Genomic DNA, 23,181 nt, shown 5'->3' with positions numbered 1-23,181 from the left:
ACTCGGGAGGCTGAGGCAAGAGAATCGCTTAAGCCCAGGAGTTGGAGGTTGCTGTGAGCTGTGTGATGCCACGGCACTCTACCGAGGGCCATAAAGTGAGACTCTGTCTCTACAAAAAAAAAAAAAAGAATTCTGCTGATTTCAGTGACTAATAAAAGTTTAAAAAAAAAAAAAAAAAAAAGATATTACTTTCTGCTCCTTTTCAGGATTCTTATGCTTCAATACTTTCCTACAAGTCCCTTAGACTGGAATTTCCAATTTCCATTGTTCCACATTGTACTATGTACTAGATGCAGCTTGCAAAGTTTTCTCATCCTCTGAACACCTCACGAACTAAAGTCAAAGGACTCTCAAAGCCACTAGCAATCTGACAGAGATCCTCTCCCCTTTCCTCTACAAGCAATTAGAAACTATTACCTGCAAACCTACATCCTCTCATTCCTTCTACTCAGTCTATGACCTTGCCAATTCCAGAGTTCAGACATCAAAGTGAAAGTCCTCAATTTCCTGACAGCAAACCTACAGATTATCTAAACCCACCTTTTCTTTCTTTCTCCTCATGCAAAAGACATCTTTCCTTTAAAGCTAATCCCTCATCTTCCCTAGACTCCAACATGTCTTGCTTTTCCAAGGACCAAACACTTCTCCCAGAAGCAAACATGCTCAATCACCAGCTATACAAAAACAAAACCTCCAGGGCAGCGCCTGTGGCTCAAAGGAGTAGGGCGCAGGCCCCACATGCTGGAGGTGGTGGGTTCAAACTCAGCCCTGGCCAAAAACTGAAAAAAAAAAAAACTCCATATTAACATTTTTCTTGCACTTACTGCCCTCTTTTCTCTGACAATCTCAAGCAAAATTCTCTCCCTGGCTTTCATTTCCCACCTCTTACAACTGCTTCCCAATCTTTTTCTGTACTCCTCAGGGACCATCAATTTATCCATTGAATCCCTAATCTGTCTTGAGTCCTCTACTTGTGTCACTAACCATCATAGCTCTTGCCACGAATCAGTCACTGGCTACACAACACAATTTATTACCTACTCTAAAGCATATCACATAAATGAGCTATGTAGGTTTGGTGGATAATGTGCCAGAATCTGAGTATAGGTTGTCTGCAGCCTTGCATATTCACCCAGATAGTCTTCATGATATTTTTTTGCATGGCCAGCCTATGAAAATTAGGTCAACTTAAGAAGGTGGTCTGCATATCTTATCTCATCCTTCTGATAAACTAACACATGGCCACATGTTCTCCAACAACCAAAGCCAGAAATCCTCAACACATTTTCATTTTCCCTTCAGCCTAATGTGTAATCAAGGCCAAAATCAAATGGCATCACCACTACTACCTTCTTAGATTATACCACCAGACTGCATAGCACCAATCTCAGCCTTTCCAGAAGATTCAGTCCAGTAAACAGTTCCATGATCTGAGGTTATCACTCCATTAAAAACCCTCAGTGGGCCAAAGCATGGTGGCTCATGGGTATGGTAGCTCATGGCAATAATCCTCTATAGCACCCTGTTCGAGACAAGCCTAAGAAAGAGCAATACATTGTCTCTATAGAAAAATCAGCTACTTGGGAGGCTGAGGGAGTATTCCTTGAGTCCACGAGTTTATAGTGAGCTAGGATGAGGAAATGGCATTCTAGCCCAGGGGACAAACTGTCTAAAAAAAAACAAAAAAACCCCTCAGTGATCTCCTATGCTCACAATTCAGATCTAACCACTAACCTGCTTCCTTACTGTAGCCCCTATAGTCAGTCCTCAACAGGTCTATTTCCTCTCCTAACCTTCCTTACACCACCTTGCTCTCAGGTTTTCAGCTGTAGATTCCATCTTTTAGATGATTTCCCACCCAGTACAATTCCAAATTACCAGTTATTTTTCCTATTATAGAAGCTATTACATCATTATCACTTTAAATCCACCTGGAACATTCAATGTCTCAAATTACTAAAATCTTATGAAGAGCCAGAAACCCCACCTACCAGAGGCCACATGTCCTGTACCTCAAGTGCTTGGGAGCCAGTGTTTTGCATTTTGGATTATTTACATATACATAACATCTCTGGGAATGGGACCTATCCCTAAACATGAAATTTGTTCCATATAAACTTTGTATACATTACCTGAAGGTACCTAGTTTTTCTATGGGGACACTGAATAAATGGTATTGTGGGCCCACAACCTATGAGGTTAGGTGTGCAATGTTCCCACTTGTGGCATCATATTGGTGCTTAGTTTCATTTTGAAATATCTTAGATTTAGAAATACTCAACTTGGAGCTAAATAAAAATTATAAAAAAAAAAACAGAAATACTCAACTTGTATATCTATTTGTCTCGGTTTCCTACACTTTTATGAGAAAATTTGCTCACTCAAGCATTAACAGGCTGGGAACTTTGTGTTTCATAATAAAAAAGGGGTGGAGTTGGTGGCACCTGTGGCTCAACTGAGTAGGGCGCCAGGCCCCATATGCCGGAGGTGGCGGATTCAAACCCAGCCCTGGCCAAAAACTGCCAAAAAAAAAAAAGCGGGGGCGGGGAGGGCGCTGAATTTTTCCTATTTATACGGGGGAAAATGTAGTTTGGTGTTCTATCATCATAATTTTCCATCAGAGTACTCAGTTATAAATGTTGTGATGGCCTTGTACTATCTCACCACATCTGGACAAAGTCAAATTAAGGAATGGATTCTCTAATGAGGCTCAGCCTCAGGAACAGGCTTTAAATCCATACACGTAAATACATTTGCCAACATGTCAAAAAGAATCTTTATTACTTTCATTATAGCCTCTTATGCTTTCTTTCCAGATGCCTTTGGAGCAGGTGCTTTCTGGGCTGGAGCCTTTTGACCCTTCTGAGCTTTTGGAGGAGGTGCTGCCTTCTGGCCTGTGGCTTTCTGGGCAGGAACCTTCTGGGCTGCAGCCTTCTTGCCTGCAGTGGTCATCTTTTTTGCTGGAACTTTAGCAGCAGCTGCTGCAACAGCAGCAGCACCCTTAGCAGGTGCTTTTTTGGGAGAAGCTTTCAGAAGAGCTGCTTTTTGAAGCTTCTTAACTTCATTCTTTATTATTCTGTTTCTCTGAAAATTGTAAATAAGCAAGCACTTAAATTCTCCTTTTTCACATGAAGTACCCCAAAGACTAATAACTTGAAATGATTTAGCTACTGCTCATCATCCTGAAATTACACAAAAATAGTTCTTAAAAACTTACCATTTTCTTTGCCTTCATAACTTTAAAACGATCAAAATCTGTCATCTTAGCTTTCTATTAAAAAGAAAAAATTAAAATTATCCCTCTTGTACTACATACTATATTGTACCCTCCAAAGGAAAAAGAAAAAAGCCAAAATTCAAATGTCCCCAAGCCATTACCCTTTCTCTGGCTTCAATTTTCTTGGCCCATCTTGTGGCTGCCCATTTTGTATTTATATCTGCCTTCTGCCAGGCTTGTCGGACATACTTCTGGCGGGCACTAAAAAGACCCAAGACCAAAGATTAAGGAGCCAGTTTTAAAGACACACAAAATCAAGAGCAGTGTTTGTTCACTCCTTTGCAAAGTACCCTTCCAGTTTTAGTTGTCTTCACAGCATTCAACACTTAGCATACCTAGTCTTTTACCTATGTGAACGGTGTTCACAAGCCACCATAGACCATAATTAACAAATGAGTATTTAGGCTTTTTATTTTTTAAGATAATGACTTTTGGGTGGTGCCTGTGGCTCAAGGAGTAGGCCCCGGTCCCATATGCCGGAGGTGGCGGGTTCAAACCCAGCCCTGGCCAAAAACCACACACACACACACAAAAAAGATAATGACTTTTGGCCAAACATCCTAAAAATAAAACCCAGGACACATCATTCGAGAACTTGAGATGGAAAATAAGACAAGTACCCAAATAAAACAAGTCACCATAAATTCCTCTATACAATGAACTTTGACAAGCATCCTCAAGATTCATCCTTAACTGTGTGTCCAACTATGTAGCAGTCACAATAGCACAGCACATGTTCACTCCAGGATATTCAAGTGTTAAGTTTTCAACAACCAGTACTCGATAGTCCATTGTGCACATATCAGACACTATTTGAAGCACTATCTGGGGTGCACAGCATAGTCTTCATCCTATGCATTTGTGTACACAAATGCAAAATCATTTTAGCCTTATGTTACCTCTAAAGGCTATGTTACAGTATATACTCCTCTGCAACAAACTATCATTGTAGTTTGACATAACTTCATAGCAACACAACAGTGTTTAAATTTCTATAAAAAGCAATCACTACTCCTTGCTCCAATTCTCTAAATGTAAGCTGAGAGAACACAAGTTCCCAAGTTAAATACTTTATAACACGCAAACATCAAATCACCTAATGGTAACAAAACTGCGAGACATTAATTTTGTTTTTTGTTTTAAAGCTGAAAGTGACTACGTTCAGTAGAAACAGAAATCCTAATTTTGTGTGTAAAAATACTAAAAAAAGGGGGACCACAAGAAGATGGCAACCCTGATAAAGGCAAAACTCTCAAGGGAAAAAACACAACAAAAATTTTTGAATTAAGCAAACTTTTACTAATATAAACATAGCTAGCAAAGTGATGATAGACAGTTACCTGTGTGGGAACTTGAGGATGAAGTCAGTGAGTTGCATGCATTTGAAAGGCATGGCCTGTCTTCTTACCTGAGTGCAAGGTCCATCAACTAAAGCCTAAAGACACAAAGATCAAGGATCTCAATGCAAAAACATATTAAAATGGGCATTCTGTATGAATTACCAGTGCACTAGTCCTTTCAAGACTATCAACTCCACACTACTCCTTCAACAAATTCCTCAGGAAAAAATCCCAAAAGATTGACCTACTTTATAGCAGTCTTATTTACATTCAATTATGTTCATACAGCTTTGCTTCTACACCATCAAATCCTCCTTCAAGTGTCTGAGGCAACGACAAAATCCAGTATTAACAGCTAAACAGCTAAATCTGTGTTAGAACCCCCTTCACCTACACTGCCTGTTTCCTTAATGGCAAAATAAAGCTACCGCTCATAACATCCTCACCTAGAGGGCAACTGAGAAAATTATCATCACCATCTACAGTGCTACGGTTTACTGCTGCGTTTAATAAAAAGTTGTGACATTTTTACTTACCCTGTTTTGATCAATAACATCTACAATCGCTACAAGCTTTCCGGCGTGAGGCCCAAAGGAGACGTAGGCCACTCGGCCAACCTCCACGAAGCGCCTGAACACCTAACATAAGAAAAGAAACCAGCAGACTTACAAATACTCGTCAGTCTACATAATTTTCTGAAGCTTAAAGACAACATGGCTAATTCCAGCGAAAAAAAAAAAAAGCCCTGAAGGAGTTCACGCCCTAACACCAAGAGCCGACAAAGCCCGGCTCTCGCCCCCGCCCGCCAGCCCCCTAGTTCCGCCAAACTCTGGCCACGGACCTCAGCCGTCCGGCTCCGGGGGCGACAGCCAGCACGCGTGGCCCAAGGCGGGCCAGGCCTTCGCGGCCCTCCACGCGCTCACCAGCCGCGAGTCCGCGAAGGGCCCGAACCCGTGCACAGGATGCCCATGGACCATCGCCACACGCTGCCCAGGACCCTCCGAACGCCACTGCGCGCCTCAGCTGCCCCGCTGAGTCAGAGGTCGAGCGGCGTGGTAATCAGGAGCGGAGCTCCAAACAGAAAGACTCACCATGTCGGCGGCGTCCGGCGAGAAGGGAGAAAGCTCGCCCACCCGTGCGCATGTGTAGCTGACCGCCCCGCCCATACGCTAACGAGCCCCCAACGTGGGCACCGATTGGTTGGCGTGACGTACGCGCACGCAGGCTGCCTGGGAAAACATGGCGGAGCCCGCTGGGGAAGAATTGCTTTTCAGTCGGCAGGTTCGGCGCGGTTGTATTCAGTCGTTTGGGCTGCGAAGTTGCCTGAAGGTTATCTCTTAGCAACTTAGGGTAAAGAAGAGCACAGAAACTGGGCTTGGCGTCTGTGGCTCAGCGGCTAGGGCGCCAGCCATATACACCGGAGCTGAAGGGTTCGAATCCGGCCTTGGCCTGCCGAACAACCATGACAACAACAACCAGAAAATAGCCGGGCATGTGGCAGGCCCTGTAATCCCACCTGCTTTGGGAGGCTGAGGCAAGAGAATCGCTTGGGCCCAGGAGTTTGAGGTTTCTGTGAGCTGTGGCGCCACGGCATTCTACCCGGGGCGACATGGTGAGACTCTTGTCTCAAAAAAAAAAGCAGCACAGAAACTATGCCTGTTCTTTGAAACTGTCTGCTTCCCATTGATCTTTCTATTCTCCGGATTTTTGTTTAAATATTGGTTTTATTCATGTCTTCGCTCCTCACGTTTTCTCACAAAGTAATCCCAGTAATTTTATTAACCTTTATTCTGTTTACTCACTTCCTTTTTTACTCACCACTATCCTGGCGAGGATAAGAAATCCTATACAGTAATTCACACAGAAACATTGCTATACTAGTATAAATAATAACCATAAGCTTTTCTAGATATCCCAAAGATTAATACTTTACGTTTGCGTTATCCTGTCATTTTTATCTGAACAATTTGAGAGGAAATTCAGACATGACGTTCTTTTATCTCTATACATTCTTAAATGTGTGTTTCCTAACAACAAAGATATTTCCTTACATCATCAGTACACTTACCAAATCAGGAAGTTAATTTTGCTACAGTATTATTAGCTAATGGGAAGCTTTTATTCACATGTTATCAGTTGTCCCTCTTACGTCCTTTGGAGCAAACTGGAAAAGAAAATGTTTTTCCTGGCCCATGATCTAATTAATAGAGGATTACAAGTTGCATTTAGTTATCAGGTCTGTAATTTTTAACTGATAGTTTTAGATTTAACTGTTAAACATGCATAACAGTTCCTAAGTTATTCTGGTGCTTTATGATACTGACATATTTTTAAACTACAGACTTAATCTTTGGACTTTATATGGGTTTATTGGGAGTTTTCCTCAAGATTAGATTAATTTTTTTTTTTTTTTTTTTTTTTTTGTTGCCCTCAGTAGAGTGCCGTGGTGTCACACCTCACAGCAACCTCCAGCTCTTGGGCTAGGGTGATTCTCTTGCCTCAGCCTCCCGAGTACTTGGGACTACAGGCGCCGGCCACAACGCTGGCTATTTTTTTTTTTTGCAGTTGCCACTGCTGTTTTAGCTGGCCAGTGCCAGGTTCAAACCCATCACCCTCGGTATATGGGGCCGGCGCCTGATTCATTAATTTTTTTTATAGAAATGCTGTGTCCTTAGTGCATTGCATAAGAACACAAATGTTCCTCTCTATATTTTTTAAGATACAGTATTTATATACAGAGGGCGCCGAAAAATGTATACACATTTTAAGAAAGGAAAAAACTATTAAATTTGTAACACTCAATATGTGCTGTCAAAAGGTGAATGCAAGCCACGTTTGAGTATTTCTTGTAATTGCGGAAGTCAGATGTGACTTGAGTATTACAAATTTAATAGATTTTTCTTTTCTTAAAATGACTATACACTTTTTTGCCTCATCTGTATATATAGTTCCATATATCTCTCTATATATTTTTTTTTAGAGACACAGCCTGGCTATGTTGCCCAGGTTGGAATGCAGTGGCTTTTCACAGGCTGGATCATCCCCCATTACTGCCCTGAACTTAGGGGCTCAAGCAATCCTCCTGCCTTGGTCTCCTGAGTATCTGGGACTATGAGCATACACCATTGCCCTATGGCTGTCTTGATACTTTGGTATTACCTTTTACCATTTAATTAAGGTGGTGATTTTTGTCATGACAATTCTCAAATGTATTCCAAGCCTTTCCTCTAAACCAGTGTTTCTCACTTTTTTATCTTAAGGCAACCTTGAACCTATAGTTAAATTTCCACAACACACTTAAATTATATAACCCCCCACACAAAAAGAATATACTTACTGTGCTTTGAACTTATTTAGAAAATAATTTAATGGTCTTTAAAACTTTTCATGGCATACCTAAGATCTCACTGCACACTGGTTGAAAGTCACTGCTGTAAGCTCTATGCCAGTGTATCTTCCTGGAGTGCTCTAGCAGTCTTATAAGTGATCTGCTTTCTTTAATATATTGTCTGCTAGGCAGTCAAATCTTTTAAAGAAGTGAATCAAATCAAGTCACTTCCTCTTTAAAATACTTAAATTACTGGTCATCATAGTTCATGCATGTAGTCCCAGCTACTCCTGACGTTGAGATGGGAGTATCACTTGAGCCCAGGAGTTCCAGGCTGCAGTAAACTATAATCAAGCCATTGCACTCATGCCTGGGCAATAGAGCAAGACCCTGTTTCTTTAAAAAAAAAAAAAAAAAGTTTGGTTAGGAGCAGAGGCGTGTAAGGCCAACACCAGTGGGAGGCTGCAGTGGAAGTATCATTTAAGACCAGAAGTTTTAGCTAGTTTGGGCAACATAGTGAGACCCCATCACTACAAAAAAATACAAGTGTGTGTGTGTGTGTGTGTATATATAGATAGATAGATAGATTTTTTTTTTGAGACAGAGTCTCACTTTATTGCCCTTGGTAGAGTGCTGTGGTGTCACAGCTCACAGCAACCTTCAACTCCTGGGCTTAGGTGATTCCCTTGCCTCAGCCTCCTGAGTAGCTGGGACTATAGGCACCCACCACAGCAGCCTGGCTATTTTTTGTTGCAGTTTGGCTGGGGCCAGGTTCGAACACGCCACCCTTGGTATATGGGGCCAGCACCCTACCCACTGAGCCACAGGCAAAAATACATATTTTTTAAATTTAGTCAGGTGTGATGTGATGTGATGGTATATGCCTGTAGTTCTAGCTCCTTTGTAGGCTGAGCTGGGAGGATCTCGTGAGCCCAAGAATTTGAAGGTGCAATGAGCTATGATGCCATTGCATTTCAGCCTGTGCATTCAAAATAAAGAAAAAAAGGTTTATAGCCCCAAACTAGAAACTATCCAAAAGTCCATACACAAGAGAATAGATAAACTGTGGTAGTCTGGCAACGCAGCGTATAGTAACTACAACTACGTGGAACAACATGGGTAAATTTTACATATAACACTAAGTGAAATAGAAACAAAGAATATATGCTATGTAATTTTATATGAAATTCAAAACAGGCAAAATTGCCTATGGTTGTGATAAGTTTACCTTTGAGGCAGGCAGGAGTGGCTGGAGGAAAAGAGGGAGCATCTGAGCTGCTGGCCATTTTATTTTCTTCATCTGAGCTAAAGGAGGGTGTTTAACTTGTGAAAATTCAAAGTTCTGTAGTTCAAAATTCAAATTCCTATAGTTCATGCGTTATTCTCCCCAGATGTGTGTTAACTTAAAAAAAAATTTTTTTTTTAATGTTGTTTCCTGGTTCTATAACAAAAGAATTTGATTTGCAGGTCCAGAGAGGGGCAAGAAAATGCATTTTAAAATAACTTCTCTAAGTGGTTCTCTGAACACATTTTGGGAAAGAAACTCTTTAAGATTCTCCATACAATTACAGAATTATTTTTGTAATGTACATTATCTGATTATGTCACCTCTGTTTAAAGTCCTAACAATGTTCGTTTTTAACCCCCTATCCCGCAGGATAAAGTCCAAATCTCCACAGCCTGGCATTCAAGGTACTCCAAAACCTCAGGTCCCATAATTTTTCATGCAGTTGAGCCCTCTCCTTTCTTTGGGCTCCCCGCGTGCCCCTCAAAACTCCTTCCCAAGCAGCTCCAAGCAGTTTCCAAATTTCTTCCAAGCTCCATTTATAATGTTAAGGTAACTTTTTTCCAAACAAAGCTTGTGTGCCTGGGAAGGTCGTGGGTATGCAGGAATGAACAAAATAACCACAACGGCCATGGCCATAGACGTCAGAAAACAGTACACTACACTCAGCAACCTCAGTTCTTCTCAGCGAGCTTCTGGGGCTTCCAGAAAGACCACCCAGCTTCCGCGACCACCGAGAGAAAGGGCAAGTTGAGGGCGAGTAAGTTCTTCCAATTACAAGAGGAAGGTCAACTCGAGGATGACGCTAAGAGTCGATCTGGCTTCTTGGACGCGCTCTGTAGTTTATTTGGCCTCTGCTCAGGCCCTAGTTGAACGCCCGATGACTAAGAAGAAAGGCTAGGCGCGGTCCTCACCTATGACAAATGTGGAGGCCGGAAGGCGCTCAGAAAACGTTAGCTGGTACTTCGTGCAAACCCCCTCAACCTCCGAAACCTCACCCTTCCTTTGCTCGTGGCAAGGGATGGGTATGAGGGGCAGGGCGGCTGCCGAGCTCCGGGTTCCCGCAGGGGGCGGGCGGAGAGCAGAGGGGTAGCACGGGTCCTGGGTCCGGATGGGGGACGCAGGGAGAGGAGCAGTACGCCCACTTCCCGGCTGTGTCCTGGAGTGTCTTGATGTTGACGTGGCCAGACCGGTCTACCTGTAACCAGATCGACCCCAATATTTCTGTCAGCCTCAGCTGGGTAGATGTGTCTTGTTTTTTTCCTGAGTCACTGGGGATGGAGACTTTAGCTTAGCGGACAAAATGTCCAAAAAGAAAGTAATCAGCATGTTAAGTGAACCGAAAGCTAGCTACGCATAGCCCTGCCTTTCTTATTCCTGTAACCTTCATGAGATGTGAACTAATCCTAGTTATGACCAAATTGGCACGTTAGCCATGTATGTGGCATGGTGAACAGGTGCACATATATTCAAGTGTGAAAAAGTGTATCTGTTTTCAAAATTTGCAACCTTAGGAACCCCGAACCTAAGCAAGACAGCATCCACGCCCAGGCAGCCCAAGACGACCAGGAACAAACATGTAGTCAACAAAATCAGGTCTACTGATATACTGCAGTGAGGGATCTTGTGTACCAGAAACACCTTGGAACATTTTACATACAGTGTTCATTTTAACCGAAGGAAGGAAAAGATAAATTTACAGAATTTTGAAGAAGTGTGAAGTTTAGATGGAATTTAAATGAAACAATGTTTTGATACTCTGAAAGCAAAGCAGGGTTGTAAGAGGGGTCAACATCAGGCCTAGACTGCAAAGTGGACCCATGATCCTGTTTCTTTGAAAATGTCCAGAAAACCTTTTTCTGAAATTTTGCAGCTGGCTTGTGAATTGAAGCTGCTTCTCTATGTTAAAGTGACTTACATCCTCCAAGCACAAGTAAGATATTTTATTCTTACTGACAGAATTTCAAACAGCAAGTTTCTGAGAGTCTTTTATTTTAAAGAACAGAGTTTCTCAGTGTATGCGAAAGCAGTAACCACTCAAAGGGTTATTATGACACTTTATAGATGAAGTATGTCCCTGCAGATTGTTTCCTGTTACAGTTTGAACAGCTGTCTTTATTTGTATTTGTTTTTCCTCATGAATAACTATGCAGAATTTTCTTTAAAACTGACCAAATTTTTATTTACTCCCCAGGAATGCTGATGGTGTGGGGGAAGAAGGTATTTGAGGGATGATATCAATAGAGAAGTTCTGGATCTTTCCTGTTGCAAAGCTCAAGGTAAACTTAGCACAGGTGATAACACACTCTGGGATGAGAAAGATATCCATAATGGGGAGGACGCTGGACGATTAAATCCCAGAAACTTGAGTGACATGCCAAGGTAGGTGATGTTAGCAACTCAAAAGTTGCCCACTTCCAACTTCCAGTTCCCACAGAGACTGAAGTACTCTGAAATGGGTCAGGACTCTTGGGACACAGTGCTCAACTCCTCAATAATATAAGTTTATCCAATACTCCAAATGCCTGGATGGATTTTTTTGTGATCTGTGCTTTGTGTTTAACAACTAAGGTGGTAGTGTTGTTTTCTGTGCCTTTGAAAGATTGGTCCACTGTCAGGAAAATACTTGATAAACAACAAATCTAAGGATCTTGGAAAGGTGACAGCAGAAAACGGGAGCTTCACCATGCTCATGGCTGGGAAGAATCAATATTATTAAAAATGTCTATACTTCTCTGGCGGCACCTGTGGCTCAGTGGGTAGGGCGCTGGCTCCATATTCCGAGGGTGACAGGTTTGAACCCAGCCCGGGCCAGCTAAAACAGCAGTGGCAACTGCAGCAAAAATAGCCGGACGTTGTGCTGGGCGCCTATAGTCCCAGGTACTCCGGAGGCTGAGGCAAGAGAATCACCCTAGCCCAAGAGCTGGAGGTGGCTGTGAGGTGTAACACCACAGCACTCTACTGAGAACGACAAAAAAAAAAAAACTAGGGTGGCACCTGTGGCTTAAAGGAGTAGGGTAGGGCACCGGCCCCATATGCCAGAGGTGGCAGGTTCAAACCAGCCTTGGCCAAAAACTGCAAAAAAATAAAAAATAAAAAAAACAGAAAATAACTTAAAATGTCTATACTTCTCAAACAATCTACAGGTTCAATGCAATCCCCATTAAAATATCAACATCATACTTTCAAGATTTGGAAAAAATAATTGTTCATTTTGTATGGAACCAGAAAAAACCCTGTATAGCTGAGGCAATTCTTAGTAAAGGCTGGAGACATTAGCCTACCAGAATTTAGTCTATACTACAAGGCCATAGTGATCAAAACAGCATGGTATTGGCACAAAAATAGAAGACATAGACATCTGGAATCAAATAGAAAACCATGAGATGAACCTAAAATCTTACAGCCACCTGGTCTTTGATAAACCAAAAAAGAACATTCACTGGGGGAAAGTGAATTCAATAAATGGTGCTGGGAGAACTGGATAACCAGCTGTAAAAGACTGAAACTGGACCCACACTTTTCTCCACTCAACCAAAATTGAGTCAAGATGAATAAAAGATCTCAATCTAAGGCATGAATCAATAAAAATCCTTGAAGAAAGTGTGGGGAAAACACTTGAAGCTATCATCATAAAGATATCATAAGCTATCATAAAAGACTTTATGAAGAAGACTCCAGTGGCAATCACAACAACAACAAAAAAAACCAATGGGACTTAATTAAACTGAATAGCTTCAGTACAGTTAAGGCAACAACAACCAAAGCTAATGGACAAACATCAGAATGGGAAAAGATATTTGCATATTATGAATCAGGCAAAGGCTTGATGACTAGAATCTATAGAGAACTCAAACAACAACAAAAAAGCCAGCAACCCCTTATATCAATGGGTGAGTGAGATGAATAGAACCTATAAAGAAGACGGACAAATGGCTAACAAGCATATGAAAAAATGCTCAGCATCCCTAGGTATCAGAGAAACGCAAATCAAGATATTTGCAAGATAAATGCAAACCTGAGATATCACCTAACCCCAGGGAGAAGGGCCTACATCACAAAGACTCAAAGCTGCAGGGTGGTGCCTGTGGCTCAAAGAAGTAGGGCACCAGCCCCATATACCAAAGGTGGCAGGTTCAAACGCAGCCCTGGCCAAAAACTCCAAAAAAAAAAAAGACTCAAAGCTGCAGATGCTGGTGTGGTTGTGGAGAGAAGGGAACACTTTTACACTGCTGATGGGATTATAAACTAACACAACTCTTTTGGAAGGAAGTATGGAAAATCCTCAAAGAATTCAAATTAGACTTCCCATTTGATCCTGCAATCTCATTACTGGGCATCTACCCAGAAGAAAAAAATCCTTTTATCATAAGGACTTTTGCACTGGACTGTTTATTGCAGTTCAATTTATAATTGCCAAATTGTGGAAACAGCTTAAATGCCCAGCAGTCCAGGAATGGATTAACAAGCTGTGGTATATGTATACCATGGAATACTATACGGACACTAAAAAGGATGGTGCCTATACATCTCTTGTATTAATTTGGATGGAGTTGAAATACATTCTTCTTAGTAAAGCATCACAGGAATGGAGAAGCAAGAGTCCAATGTACTAAATTCTTTTTTTTTTTTTTTTTGAGACAGAGTCTCAAGCTGTCACCCTCCGTAGAGTGCCATGGTGTCACAGCTCACAGCAACCTCAGACTCTTTGGGCTGAAGCGATTCTCTTGCCTCAGCCTCCCAAGTGGCTGGGAGTACAGGTGCCCTCTACAATGCCAGGTTATTTTATTTATTTATTTTTTTTATTACTAAATCATAGCCGTGTACATTAATGCGATCACGGGGCACCGTATACTGGTTTTATAGACCGTTTGACACATTTTCATCACACTGGTTAACATAGCCTTCCTGACATTTTCTTAGTTATTGTGTTAAGACATTTATATTCTACATTTACTAAGTTTCACATGTACCCTTGTAAGATGCACTGCAGGTATAATCCCACCAATCACCCTCCCTCTGCCCATCCTCCCCCACCCCTTCCCCTTTCCCCCATTCTTAGGTTATAACTGGGTTATAGCTTTCATGTGAAAGCCATAAATTAGTTTCATAGTAGGGCTGAGTACATTGGATACTTTTACTTCCATTCTTGAGATACTTTACTAAGAAGAATATGTTCCAACTCCATCCATGTAAACATGAAAGAGGTAAAGTCTCGTCTTTCTTTAAGGCTGCATAATATTCCATGGTGCACATATACCACAATTTATTAATCCATTTGTGGATCGATGGGCACTTGGGCTTTTTCCATGACTTAGGAATTATGAATTGGGCTACAATAAACATTCTGGTACAAATATCTTTGTTATACTGTGATTTTTGGTCTTCTGGGTATGTACCTAGTAGAGAAATTGTGGGATCGAATGGCAGGTCTATTTTTAGATCTCTAAGTGTTCTCCAAACATCTTTCCAAAAGGAACGTATTAGTTTGCATTCCCACGAGCAGTGTAGAAGTGTTCCCTTTTCTCCACATCCATGCCAACATCTCTGGTCTTGGGATTTTGTGATATGGACTAATCTTGGTTAAGTAAATTGTAGTAGAGTTTTACCAAGAAAAGAGGCAAGGGCTGTAGAATAGGCCTCCACCAATATGTTCTGAGTAAATGAATAGCCAAAGTCTTGAAGCATACTAAAATGTCCACCATAAGAGGTCTGTTTAAATAAACTAGCTTACACAACTGCTGAAGTGCAGCAGGCAAATTAGCTAGCTAGCTATATTGATAGACAAGGCTTTCCAGGGTAGGAATGGAAAGTTCTGTGTGTGTTGGGGTCTTAACAGCACTAGAAATAGAACCTTGCTACAGGAGCTTTTTGGGAGACCTGTTAAGTAGGTGAAAAGCTCCTGCATCACCATGGAAACACATCCTCCCACAAGGAGTGATGCTGGGTAATACAGTGTAGTGAGCCTGGTGGTAAACAAGGCTGCAGCATGAGTGACAAGGGCATTCGGGGAGGAGAAATGCAGGCACAGAGCCATTTAGAAGGAATGAACATGTATTAATTCAACAAATACTGAATGCCTGTGTACCAGAAAATATTCAAGCCAATGAGCACATAGCAGTAAAAAAATAGGCAAATTTCTACCCTCATAGAGCTTTCCTTCTACTGGATAGATACAAGGAACAAGCACACAGTGTGTCATATGGTGGTAAGTGCCACTGAGAAAAATGAAGCAGAAAGAAGGACAAGGAGTGCTAGGAAGGCACTGCAATAGAAGGGAAGGATAGCTATTTTAATTAGGGAGAGAAGGGCAGGCCTCAAGGAAAAAGTGACACTTGAATAGAGATGAATGAGCAAACCATGTGGCCATCTAGGGAAAGGGAATTCCAAGCAGAGGGAATAGCAAGTTCCTTTTCAGCATGTGTGAGGAAGAGCAAGGAGACAGGCTGGAATGGAATGAATGAGGGAGAAATAGTCTGAGACAGGAACCGCAGCATCTGGAACCTTGGAAGCTGCTGGAAAGACTCTGCGTGAGCTGGGAGCCAATAGAGGCTTTCACTGGAGCAGTAACATGATCCAAAATGTTTTTAAAGATTACATTGGCTGTTGGGTTAAGAATAGAGTGTAGGAGGCAAAATTACACCTAAAGACAAGTTGAATGGCGGTTGCATCTTAGGTTTTTATAAGGATTAAATAATTTAACATTTATTAAATGCAGTAGGGACAGTGTGGGATCTGAAAGAGTCTTGTACACCTTTGTACCAGTAGTGACATTGTCTCTGTGTTGCTAATGAATCAAATTTTAGGAACCCTAGTCAAACCGAATATTTAGCATGGGAAGCAGTACTAGGACTTCGGTTTCTCTTGGCATAGATCTTAGGTCAAGAACATTTTTATTATGAATAATTTTAATGTATGCAAACATAGAATAGTGTAATAAACTCCCATGTACACTGTACTCTTCCTTAGCAATTATCTACTCAGGACCGGTCTTGTTTCATCTTGTTTCATTTCTACCTATCCACTACTCCTTCATCTGTTTCATTTTACAGCAAATCTAAGATATTTTACCTATAAATACCTCAATATGTATCATAGAGATGACTCTTTAAAAGAAATATAACCTCAATCTTATTATTATATGTAAAAATTAACAAAAACCTCTTTTTTTTTTTTTAGACAGTCTCAACGTGTCACCCTCGGTAGAGTGTCATGGCATCACAGCTCACAGCAACCTCAAACTCTTGGGCTTAGGCTATTCTCTTGCCTCAACCTCGCAGTAGCTACAGGCGCCCACCACAACACCTGGCTATTTTTTGTTGCAATTGTCATTGTTGTTTTAGCTGGCCTGGGCTGGATTCAAACCCGCCTCCGTGTATGTGACTAGTGCCAAAATCACTGTGCTATGGGTGTCAAGCCCACAAACTTCTCAATTATCTTCAAATATTTGGTCCGTTTTGGAGGCATCCTTGTATCTTTGTCCATTTTTTCTTTCTTTTTCTTTTCTTTGGCTGGGGCAGGGTTTGAAACCGCCACCTCCTGTATATGGGGCCGGCACCCTACTCCTTTTGAGCCACCCTTTGTCCATGTTTTCTGAGAATCTGTCGTTGGTCAGAAGCTTTTCAGGAGACAGCATCAATTTGGGAGAGACCAATATTTAAATCTTTATCAATAAAATAATTACAGAATTGTGCCTGAGAACCACTCAGACACACACACACATGCATACAAACACTTGTGTAGCTAATCTTTATTCGCATAGCACTTCCAGCAAATACTAGGCACTGTTCTGAGCGCTAAATCATTTAGTCCTTGCAAAAGCCCAAGACACAGTCTCTAGAGTAGAAGTGGTACTATTATTCTCACTTTGCAGATGAGAAAATAGGGACAAAAAGGTTAAATAGCTCATGCCCCATCACATGGCTGGTAAGTGGTGTGATCCCATGCTCTTAGCCATGCAGAAGCCATTGAGGGTGTAAAGGTTTAGGTGAAGCCCAATTAGGTTGAGGGAACTAGTGGCAATCATGGCCAAGGAATAAAATTTTATCCATTCCAATCCATTTCTAAGTCATGGTAAAAGTTAAAAAAGTGGAACTTGAAAGATGGCTCTAAGACTCATGATACGTTTCCTTGTCAAACAGCCTTTTCACACCTGACTACTTGGAACTTAATCTTCAGCAGTCTCACCCTACAAACTTTAGCTTTCCCCATTTGAATCAATAGCAATTACATCCTTCCAGTCCTTTAGGTCAGATACCCTGGAGTTATCCTTGATCTTTCTTTTTCACACCCTACATCCTGGCAGATAAAAATCTTGTTGGCTGTACCTAGAAAATGTATGGAGAATCTGACTGATTTCTCTCCTCCTCCATTACTACAAACCTTCTGGAAGCCACCATTATTCTTGTTTGGGTAACTGCAATAGCCTCTGTGGTAGACACGTCTAAAATAGCCCCCACCAATTTTTGCCTTCTGGTAATCCCACCTTTGTATAATCTCCTCTCCTTTGGAGAGGCCTAGACCTAGTGACTTCTTGTTTTTTGTTTTTTTTTTATTTCAGGTTCATTGAGTGTACAAAGAATTAGGTTACACTGTTTACATTTGTTAGGTAAAGTCCCTCTTATAGTTGTATCTCACCTCCAAGAGGTGTGCCATACACCATAACTCCCCATTCCCCTCCCTCCTCTCCTCTCCCTGCTTTCTCCTTCCCCTGCCCCCTACCTTGAATTGATTTGAGTTTTCTCTTATGTGGGTGGGTATTAGATTGTCTACTGGCTTCATATTAGAATTGAGTACATTGGATTCTTGTTTCTCCATTCTTGTGATATTTTACTAAGAAGAATGTGTTCCAAGTATATGCAGGTTAATACAAAAGATATAAAGTCTCTATGTTTTTAATGGCTGAATAGTATTCATATGGTATACATATACCACAGCTTGTTAATCCATTTGACCTAGTGACTTCTAAAGCATATGCTATGATTGATGAAAGTGTTAGGCTATACTTCTGAGATTAGATTTTAAAAGACTGTAACATCTGCCTTTTTCTGTTTTCTCTCTCTCTCTCTCTCTCTGTCTGTCTGTCTCTCTCTCTCTCTCTTTTTCTTTTCTTTCTCCACCCTGGGTAGAGTGCTGTAGCATCCTAGCTAATAGAAACCTCAAACTCTTAGGCTCAAGTGATCCCCTTGCCTCAGTCTCCAGAGTAGCTGAGACTACAGGCACTCACCACAATGCCTGGTTAGTTTTTCTATTTATAGTAGAGACGGGATCTTGCTCTTGCTCTTGCTCATGCTGGTCTCTTAACTCCTGAGCTTAAGGAATCCACCTGTCTCAGCCTCCCAGAACGCTAGGACTACAGACGTGAGCCATGCCTGGCCTGTAACACCTCTCTGTCTCTCCATCTCTGTCTTTCTCTCTTTCTCTTTCCTGGTCTCTCTTCTTGGCTTGCTTACTGTGATCCAGCAAATTTCATGTTGTGAGTTGCCTTATGGAGAGGACCACATGGCAAGGAAATAAGTGTAGCCGGCCAGACAAGCCCATGGTAGAATAGCCGGAAAGAAACCAAGTCTTGCTGACAACTGTCCGAGTGCAGTTGGAAACAGATCCTTCCCTAATCGAGCCTTGAGATGACCGTAGCCCTGGCTGGCGTCTTGATTGTGAGGGACCCTGAGCTAGAGAACTCAGCTAAGCTGTGCTTGGCTTCTTGACGCACAGAAAAAAATGAGGTAATGCTATTCTTTAAAGCCACTAAATTTTAGCCTAGCAAGGGTGTCCAACCTTTGTTTTCGGCTGCATTTTGGAAAAAGAGTTGTCCTGGGCCACACACTAAAAACATAAACACTAACAAAAGCTGATGAGAAAAAAACAAAAAAGGTCTGTGTATAATTTGTGTGTTACCAAACACCACAGATAAACAAAACAGTCCTCTAATAATCTGCATGTGGTTGTGGACCACCGGTTGGACACCCCTGCTAGGGTATTGTTAACATAGTAAAAGGTAACTAATATGGCTTCCTGTGTGGTCTCCCTCCTTCCACCCTTCATGTACAGTCTGCTGTCCACATCATCGAGGCCAGAGGTTCTTTTCAAACATTAGGCAGACCATGGAAGATCTCTTTTCTCTTTGCAGGCTTAGTGGCCTGCAAGGACCTTCACAATCTGTTCCCTTACCCTTTCTTTTTCTTCATCTGCTATCACTCTTCCCCCTTGCTCATTTTTCTCCAGAGCACTGGCCTCCCTACTGTCCTTCCGGCATGGCAAGCAAGCTTCTACCCAGGAGCCTGTGCACCTACCGTCTCCCTCAGATATTTGCCTGGCTGGCTCCTTCAAGTCTGCAAAATGTCACCCCTTCAAGGGGTGACTTCTTCAAGATTTCTTAGCCCGATCTATCCTGGACATCCATTGAAGTTCTAACACAAAATAATTTACTCCTTCATTGCATAATTCTTTTGCGGCCCATTCCCTTTTTTGTCTCCACTAAAATTTAATCTCTGGGAAAGCAAAAAACATTGTTTTGTTCTTTGCTGTAACCCAGGGTATAGCAAATGTTGCCTCATTCAATTCCATGCCCTTAGTAAACATTTGTGGAATAAATGGATTAAATAATTTATTAATTGTGAAACAAAATCCTACCTGAAGGTTTTGGGAACACTTTGTTGAAATATCAAATACAGGTGGCGTCTGTAGCATAGTGGATAGGGTGCCGGCCAAATACACTGAGGCTGGTGGGTACAAACCTGCCCAGGGCCAGCTAAAACAACGATGACAACTGCACAATGGCAACTTCAACAACAACAAAAAAATAGCTGGACATTGTGGTGGGCGCCTGTAGTCCCAGCTACTAGGGAGGCTGAGGCAAAAGAATCACTTAAGCCCAAGAGTTGGAGGTTGCTGTGAGCTGTAATGCCGCGATACCCTACCCAGGGTGACATAGTGAGACTCTGTCTCAAAATAATAAATAAATAAAATAAAAAAGAAAGAAAAGAAAAGAAATAGCAAACACAAAGTTCTATGTTTTTAGGTGTGGTGGGTGTAGAATTATCCATGACATATTTAGAGCCAGAACTTATGTCTTGGACTCAAATATCTGACGTGTGGTTAATGATTTTGCTGTCCTATATATTTGACTGATTCATCTCACCTATAATCTAGCCTCTACTCCTAAGGTTGGGTAAGAGAGTCTACAATCCAAGAAAGACACATAACCATGCCTAAGTAAATCAAATCCATGATAACATTTTGTGTAAAATGTAGCCAGTATCTGAGTATTTATTATTAAAGTAGATTTAATGTTTCAGAGCATCTAGTAGATTCATCATGTCATTTCAAATTAATGTATAACTGATTTTAGACTTTGGATTTTCAGCTCAAATGTTGATGAGAATTTGATTAAATGTGTAGACCATTTGGGGATATTTAAAAGAAATTAATTTATTACACCGTAAGTTTGTTTGTTTTTTTTCTAAGAATTTCTTTCTTTCTTTTTTTTTAAACACATTCCTTATTTGGATGTGTTTCTATTAATTTCTTTCACGTTTATAAAGATTTGTTAGGTTTGTAACTCCGTCCTGTCAGGTACATGAAGTGCTTATAAAATTAAATGTCATTTGTTGAGTTTAATTTAAGAATTGCAGGAAATTTAGTAATTATTTTAAGTAGTGACAGTATTTCTGGATTTTTTTTTTTTTTTTTTTGAGACAGAGTCTCATTTTGTCATCCTCAGTAGAGTGCTGAGGTGTCATAGCTCACATCAACTTCAAACTCTTAGGCTTACTTGATTCTCTTGCCTCAGCCTCCCAAGTAGCTAGGCCTATAGGTGCCCACCACAATGCCTGGCTATTTTTTTTGTTATTGTCATTGTTGTTTAGCAGGCCCTGGCTGGGTTCAAACCTGCCAGTCCTTGTGTGTGTGGCTGGAGCCCTAACCACTGAGATACAGGTGCCAAACCAAACAGATCTCTTAATATTTATCTCCTACTGGTTCTATTGCTCTGGATGAACCTTGATTGTTACACCAGATACATCATTTCATTTGGAAATAGTTCACTAAGTAACTAGACAGTAAGGACTCTTGGGGGAAAAAATCTATAATACTATGATCTCATGTAAAAAATGAACTAGATAACCATCTCCTTATTTCATAATAATAAAAATACATTTGAACTAACTTTTTTTTTTTTTTTTCTGAATCACTAATTAGGGGGAAAATGGCTTGACCTGTTGAGGATTTTCTCCATGGTTCCAGCAGAGGGCCTTCAAGTCTCATGTGTTTCAAGAAGACATTTGTCTCATTTTTGTTGCAAATTCAGTCATTTAGCTCAATGATTGTCACATAGTAGACTTTTGGTGAAAATATGATGAGTGAGGGAATGAATCTGTGAGTAAAATAAGTACTTTAAAAAACTTGTATTTATTGGCTACAGTGGGGGCCAGTCACTAGCTAAGTGCAGTGTTTTTTCTTTCTGTAACTATCTCATGATATAGGTGTTATGCCTTGTTTATAGATGAGGAAATCAAGGCTCAAAGAGATTAAAAGACATTATGAAAATCATAGAGGTAGCAAATAGTGAATTCTTGAGTTAACCCAGATTTGTAACTTTATTTTCAAAGTGTCATATAGGACTACAGAAAATATATTAATGGTTGAAAAAGGGAACATCTGTAACCACTACTTAGGTGTAGGACAACATTGCCATCCCAGAAGCCCTGTTGTTATGGAATGAATGTTTGTGTCTCCCCAAATTCATTTATCAAATCCCTGCCCCCATTCTGGTATTTGGAAGTAGGGCCTCTGAGAGATAATTAGGGTTAAATGAGGTCATGTAGGTGGGTGGAGGCCTCATGATAGGATTAGTGCTCTTGTTAAAAGAAACATCAGAGATATCTCTCTCTCTCTCTCTCTCTCTCTCTCTCTCCCTCCCCCCTCCCCCCTCCCTCCCTCCCTCCCTCTCTTCCTCTCTTCCTCTCGCCCTCTCTCTCTTTCCCTCTACCACACACACACACATCACTTCCCTGAGAGCTCAGGAGAAGTAATAGGACATAATGAGAAGGCAGCCATCTGCAAGGTAGAAAGAGAACCCTCACCAGGAACTGAATTGGCTGGTTCCTTGATCTTGAACTTTTTAGTTCCCAAACTGTGGGAAAACTAATGTTCTGTTGTTTAAGCCACTTAATCTACAGTATTTTGTCATGGTAGTCCCAGCAGATTAAGACACCCATTTTTCTCTTTCCAAACACAACCTCCATCTTCCTGATAATAATATATGAGTGATAATTTTCTTGCTTTTCTTTAGAGTTTACCTTTTGTGTTTAGTTTTGCCTGTATTTGAACTTTGTATCAATGAAATAATACTACATATTTTGTGTGTGACTTGCTTTTCACCTTCAACATTACATTTGTAAGATCCATTCATACTGAGCATATATTTGTAGTACTTTTGTTTTCATTGATGTATGGTATTTTCTGGTACAGACATATCACTATTTATTCACTCATTTCATGGGATGAGCATCTTGATTGCTGCTAAAATCATTCATAGGTATGTATCATGGTATACATAAGTACCTAGGAACACATATCTCTAAGTTATACACCTTATATTGGAATTGCTGTGTCATTCCGTATGTATATTTTCAATTTTAATACCACAGTTTTCCAGAGTGGTTGTATTAATTTACATCTCACCAGCAATGTGTGAGAGTTCCAGTTGTTCTGCAGCCTCCCTCACTGGTATTATCAGAACTTTTAATGGCTATATAGTGTTATTTCATTGTAGTTTTAATTTGCATTGACCCAATCTATAATATTAAAGAGAGTGAGCACCTTTTCATATGTTTATTAGACCTTCACAGTTTTCCTTTTGTAAAATGTCTTTTCAAGTCTTTTGCTGATTTAAAAAAACAATTGGATTATCTGCCTTTTTCTCACTGATTTGTAGAAGTTCATATAATTT

The 23,181-nt window shown here is 40.9% G+C and overlaps 1 protein-coding gene and 1 long non-coding RNA gene across 2 annotated transcripts; one reads left to right on the top strand and one right to left on the bottom strand.

Moving 5' to 3' along the window:
• Positions 1-2,757: 2,757 nt before the first annotated feature.
• RPL14 (ribosomal protein L14) lies at positions 2,758-5,761 on the bottom strand. The gene is made up of 6 exons (XM_053600542.1): positions 5,709-5,761; positions 5,154-5,255; positions 4,618-4,712; positions 3,379-3,478; positions 3,218-3,271; positions 2,758-3,084 (listed from the first exon to the last, which is right to left on the bottom strand). Exons 1-6 carry the CDS (start codon positions 5,709-5,711, stop codon positions 2,800-2,802), a joined length of 639 nt encoding a protein of 212 aa, XP_053456517.1. The 5' UTR covers positions 5,712-5,761; the 3' UTR covers positions 2,758-2,799.
• Positions 5,762-7,213: 1,452 nt separating this feature from the next.
• Positions 7,214-22,132, top strand: LOC128592566 (uncharacterized). The gene is made up of 3 exons (XR_008381930.1): positions 7,214-10,190; positions 11,425-11,509; positions 21,429-22,132. It is a non-coding gene; the product is annotated as an uncharacterized LOC128592566 (long non-coding RNA).
• Positions 22,133-23,181: the final 1,049 nt, after the last annotated feature.

The sequence above is a fragment of the Nycticebus coucang genome, chromosome 8 (assembly GCF_027406575.1).
Source record: "Nycticebus coucang isolate mNycCou1 chromosome 8, mNycCou1.pri, whole genome shotgun sequence".
Lineage (NCBI taxonomy): Eukaryota > Metazoa > Chordata > Mammalia > Primates > Lorisidae > Nycticebus > Nycticebus coucang.
The sequence above is the reverse complement of the archived record's forward strand: the minus strand, read 5'-3'. Positions and strand labels throughout refer to the sequence as shown.

What these genes read in the sequence shown, in the direction of transcription:
- RPL14 (XM_053600542.1), bottom strand. An exon ending in ATCCTCAAGTTCCCACACAG is followed by an intron (nt 3,479 to 4,617) that starts GTAACTGTCTAT and finishes GGGTCTTTTTAG; the next exon opens with TGCCCGCCAGAAGTATGTCC. An exon ending in TTATGAAGGCAAAGAAAATG is followed by an intron (nt 3,085 to 3,217) that starts GTAAGTTTTTAA and finishes TACAATTTTCAG; the next exon opens with AGAAACAGAATAATAAAGAA.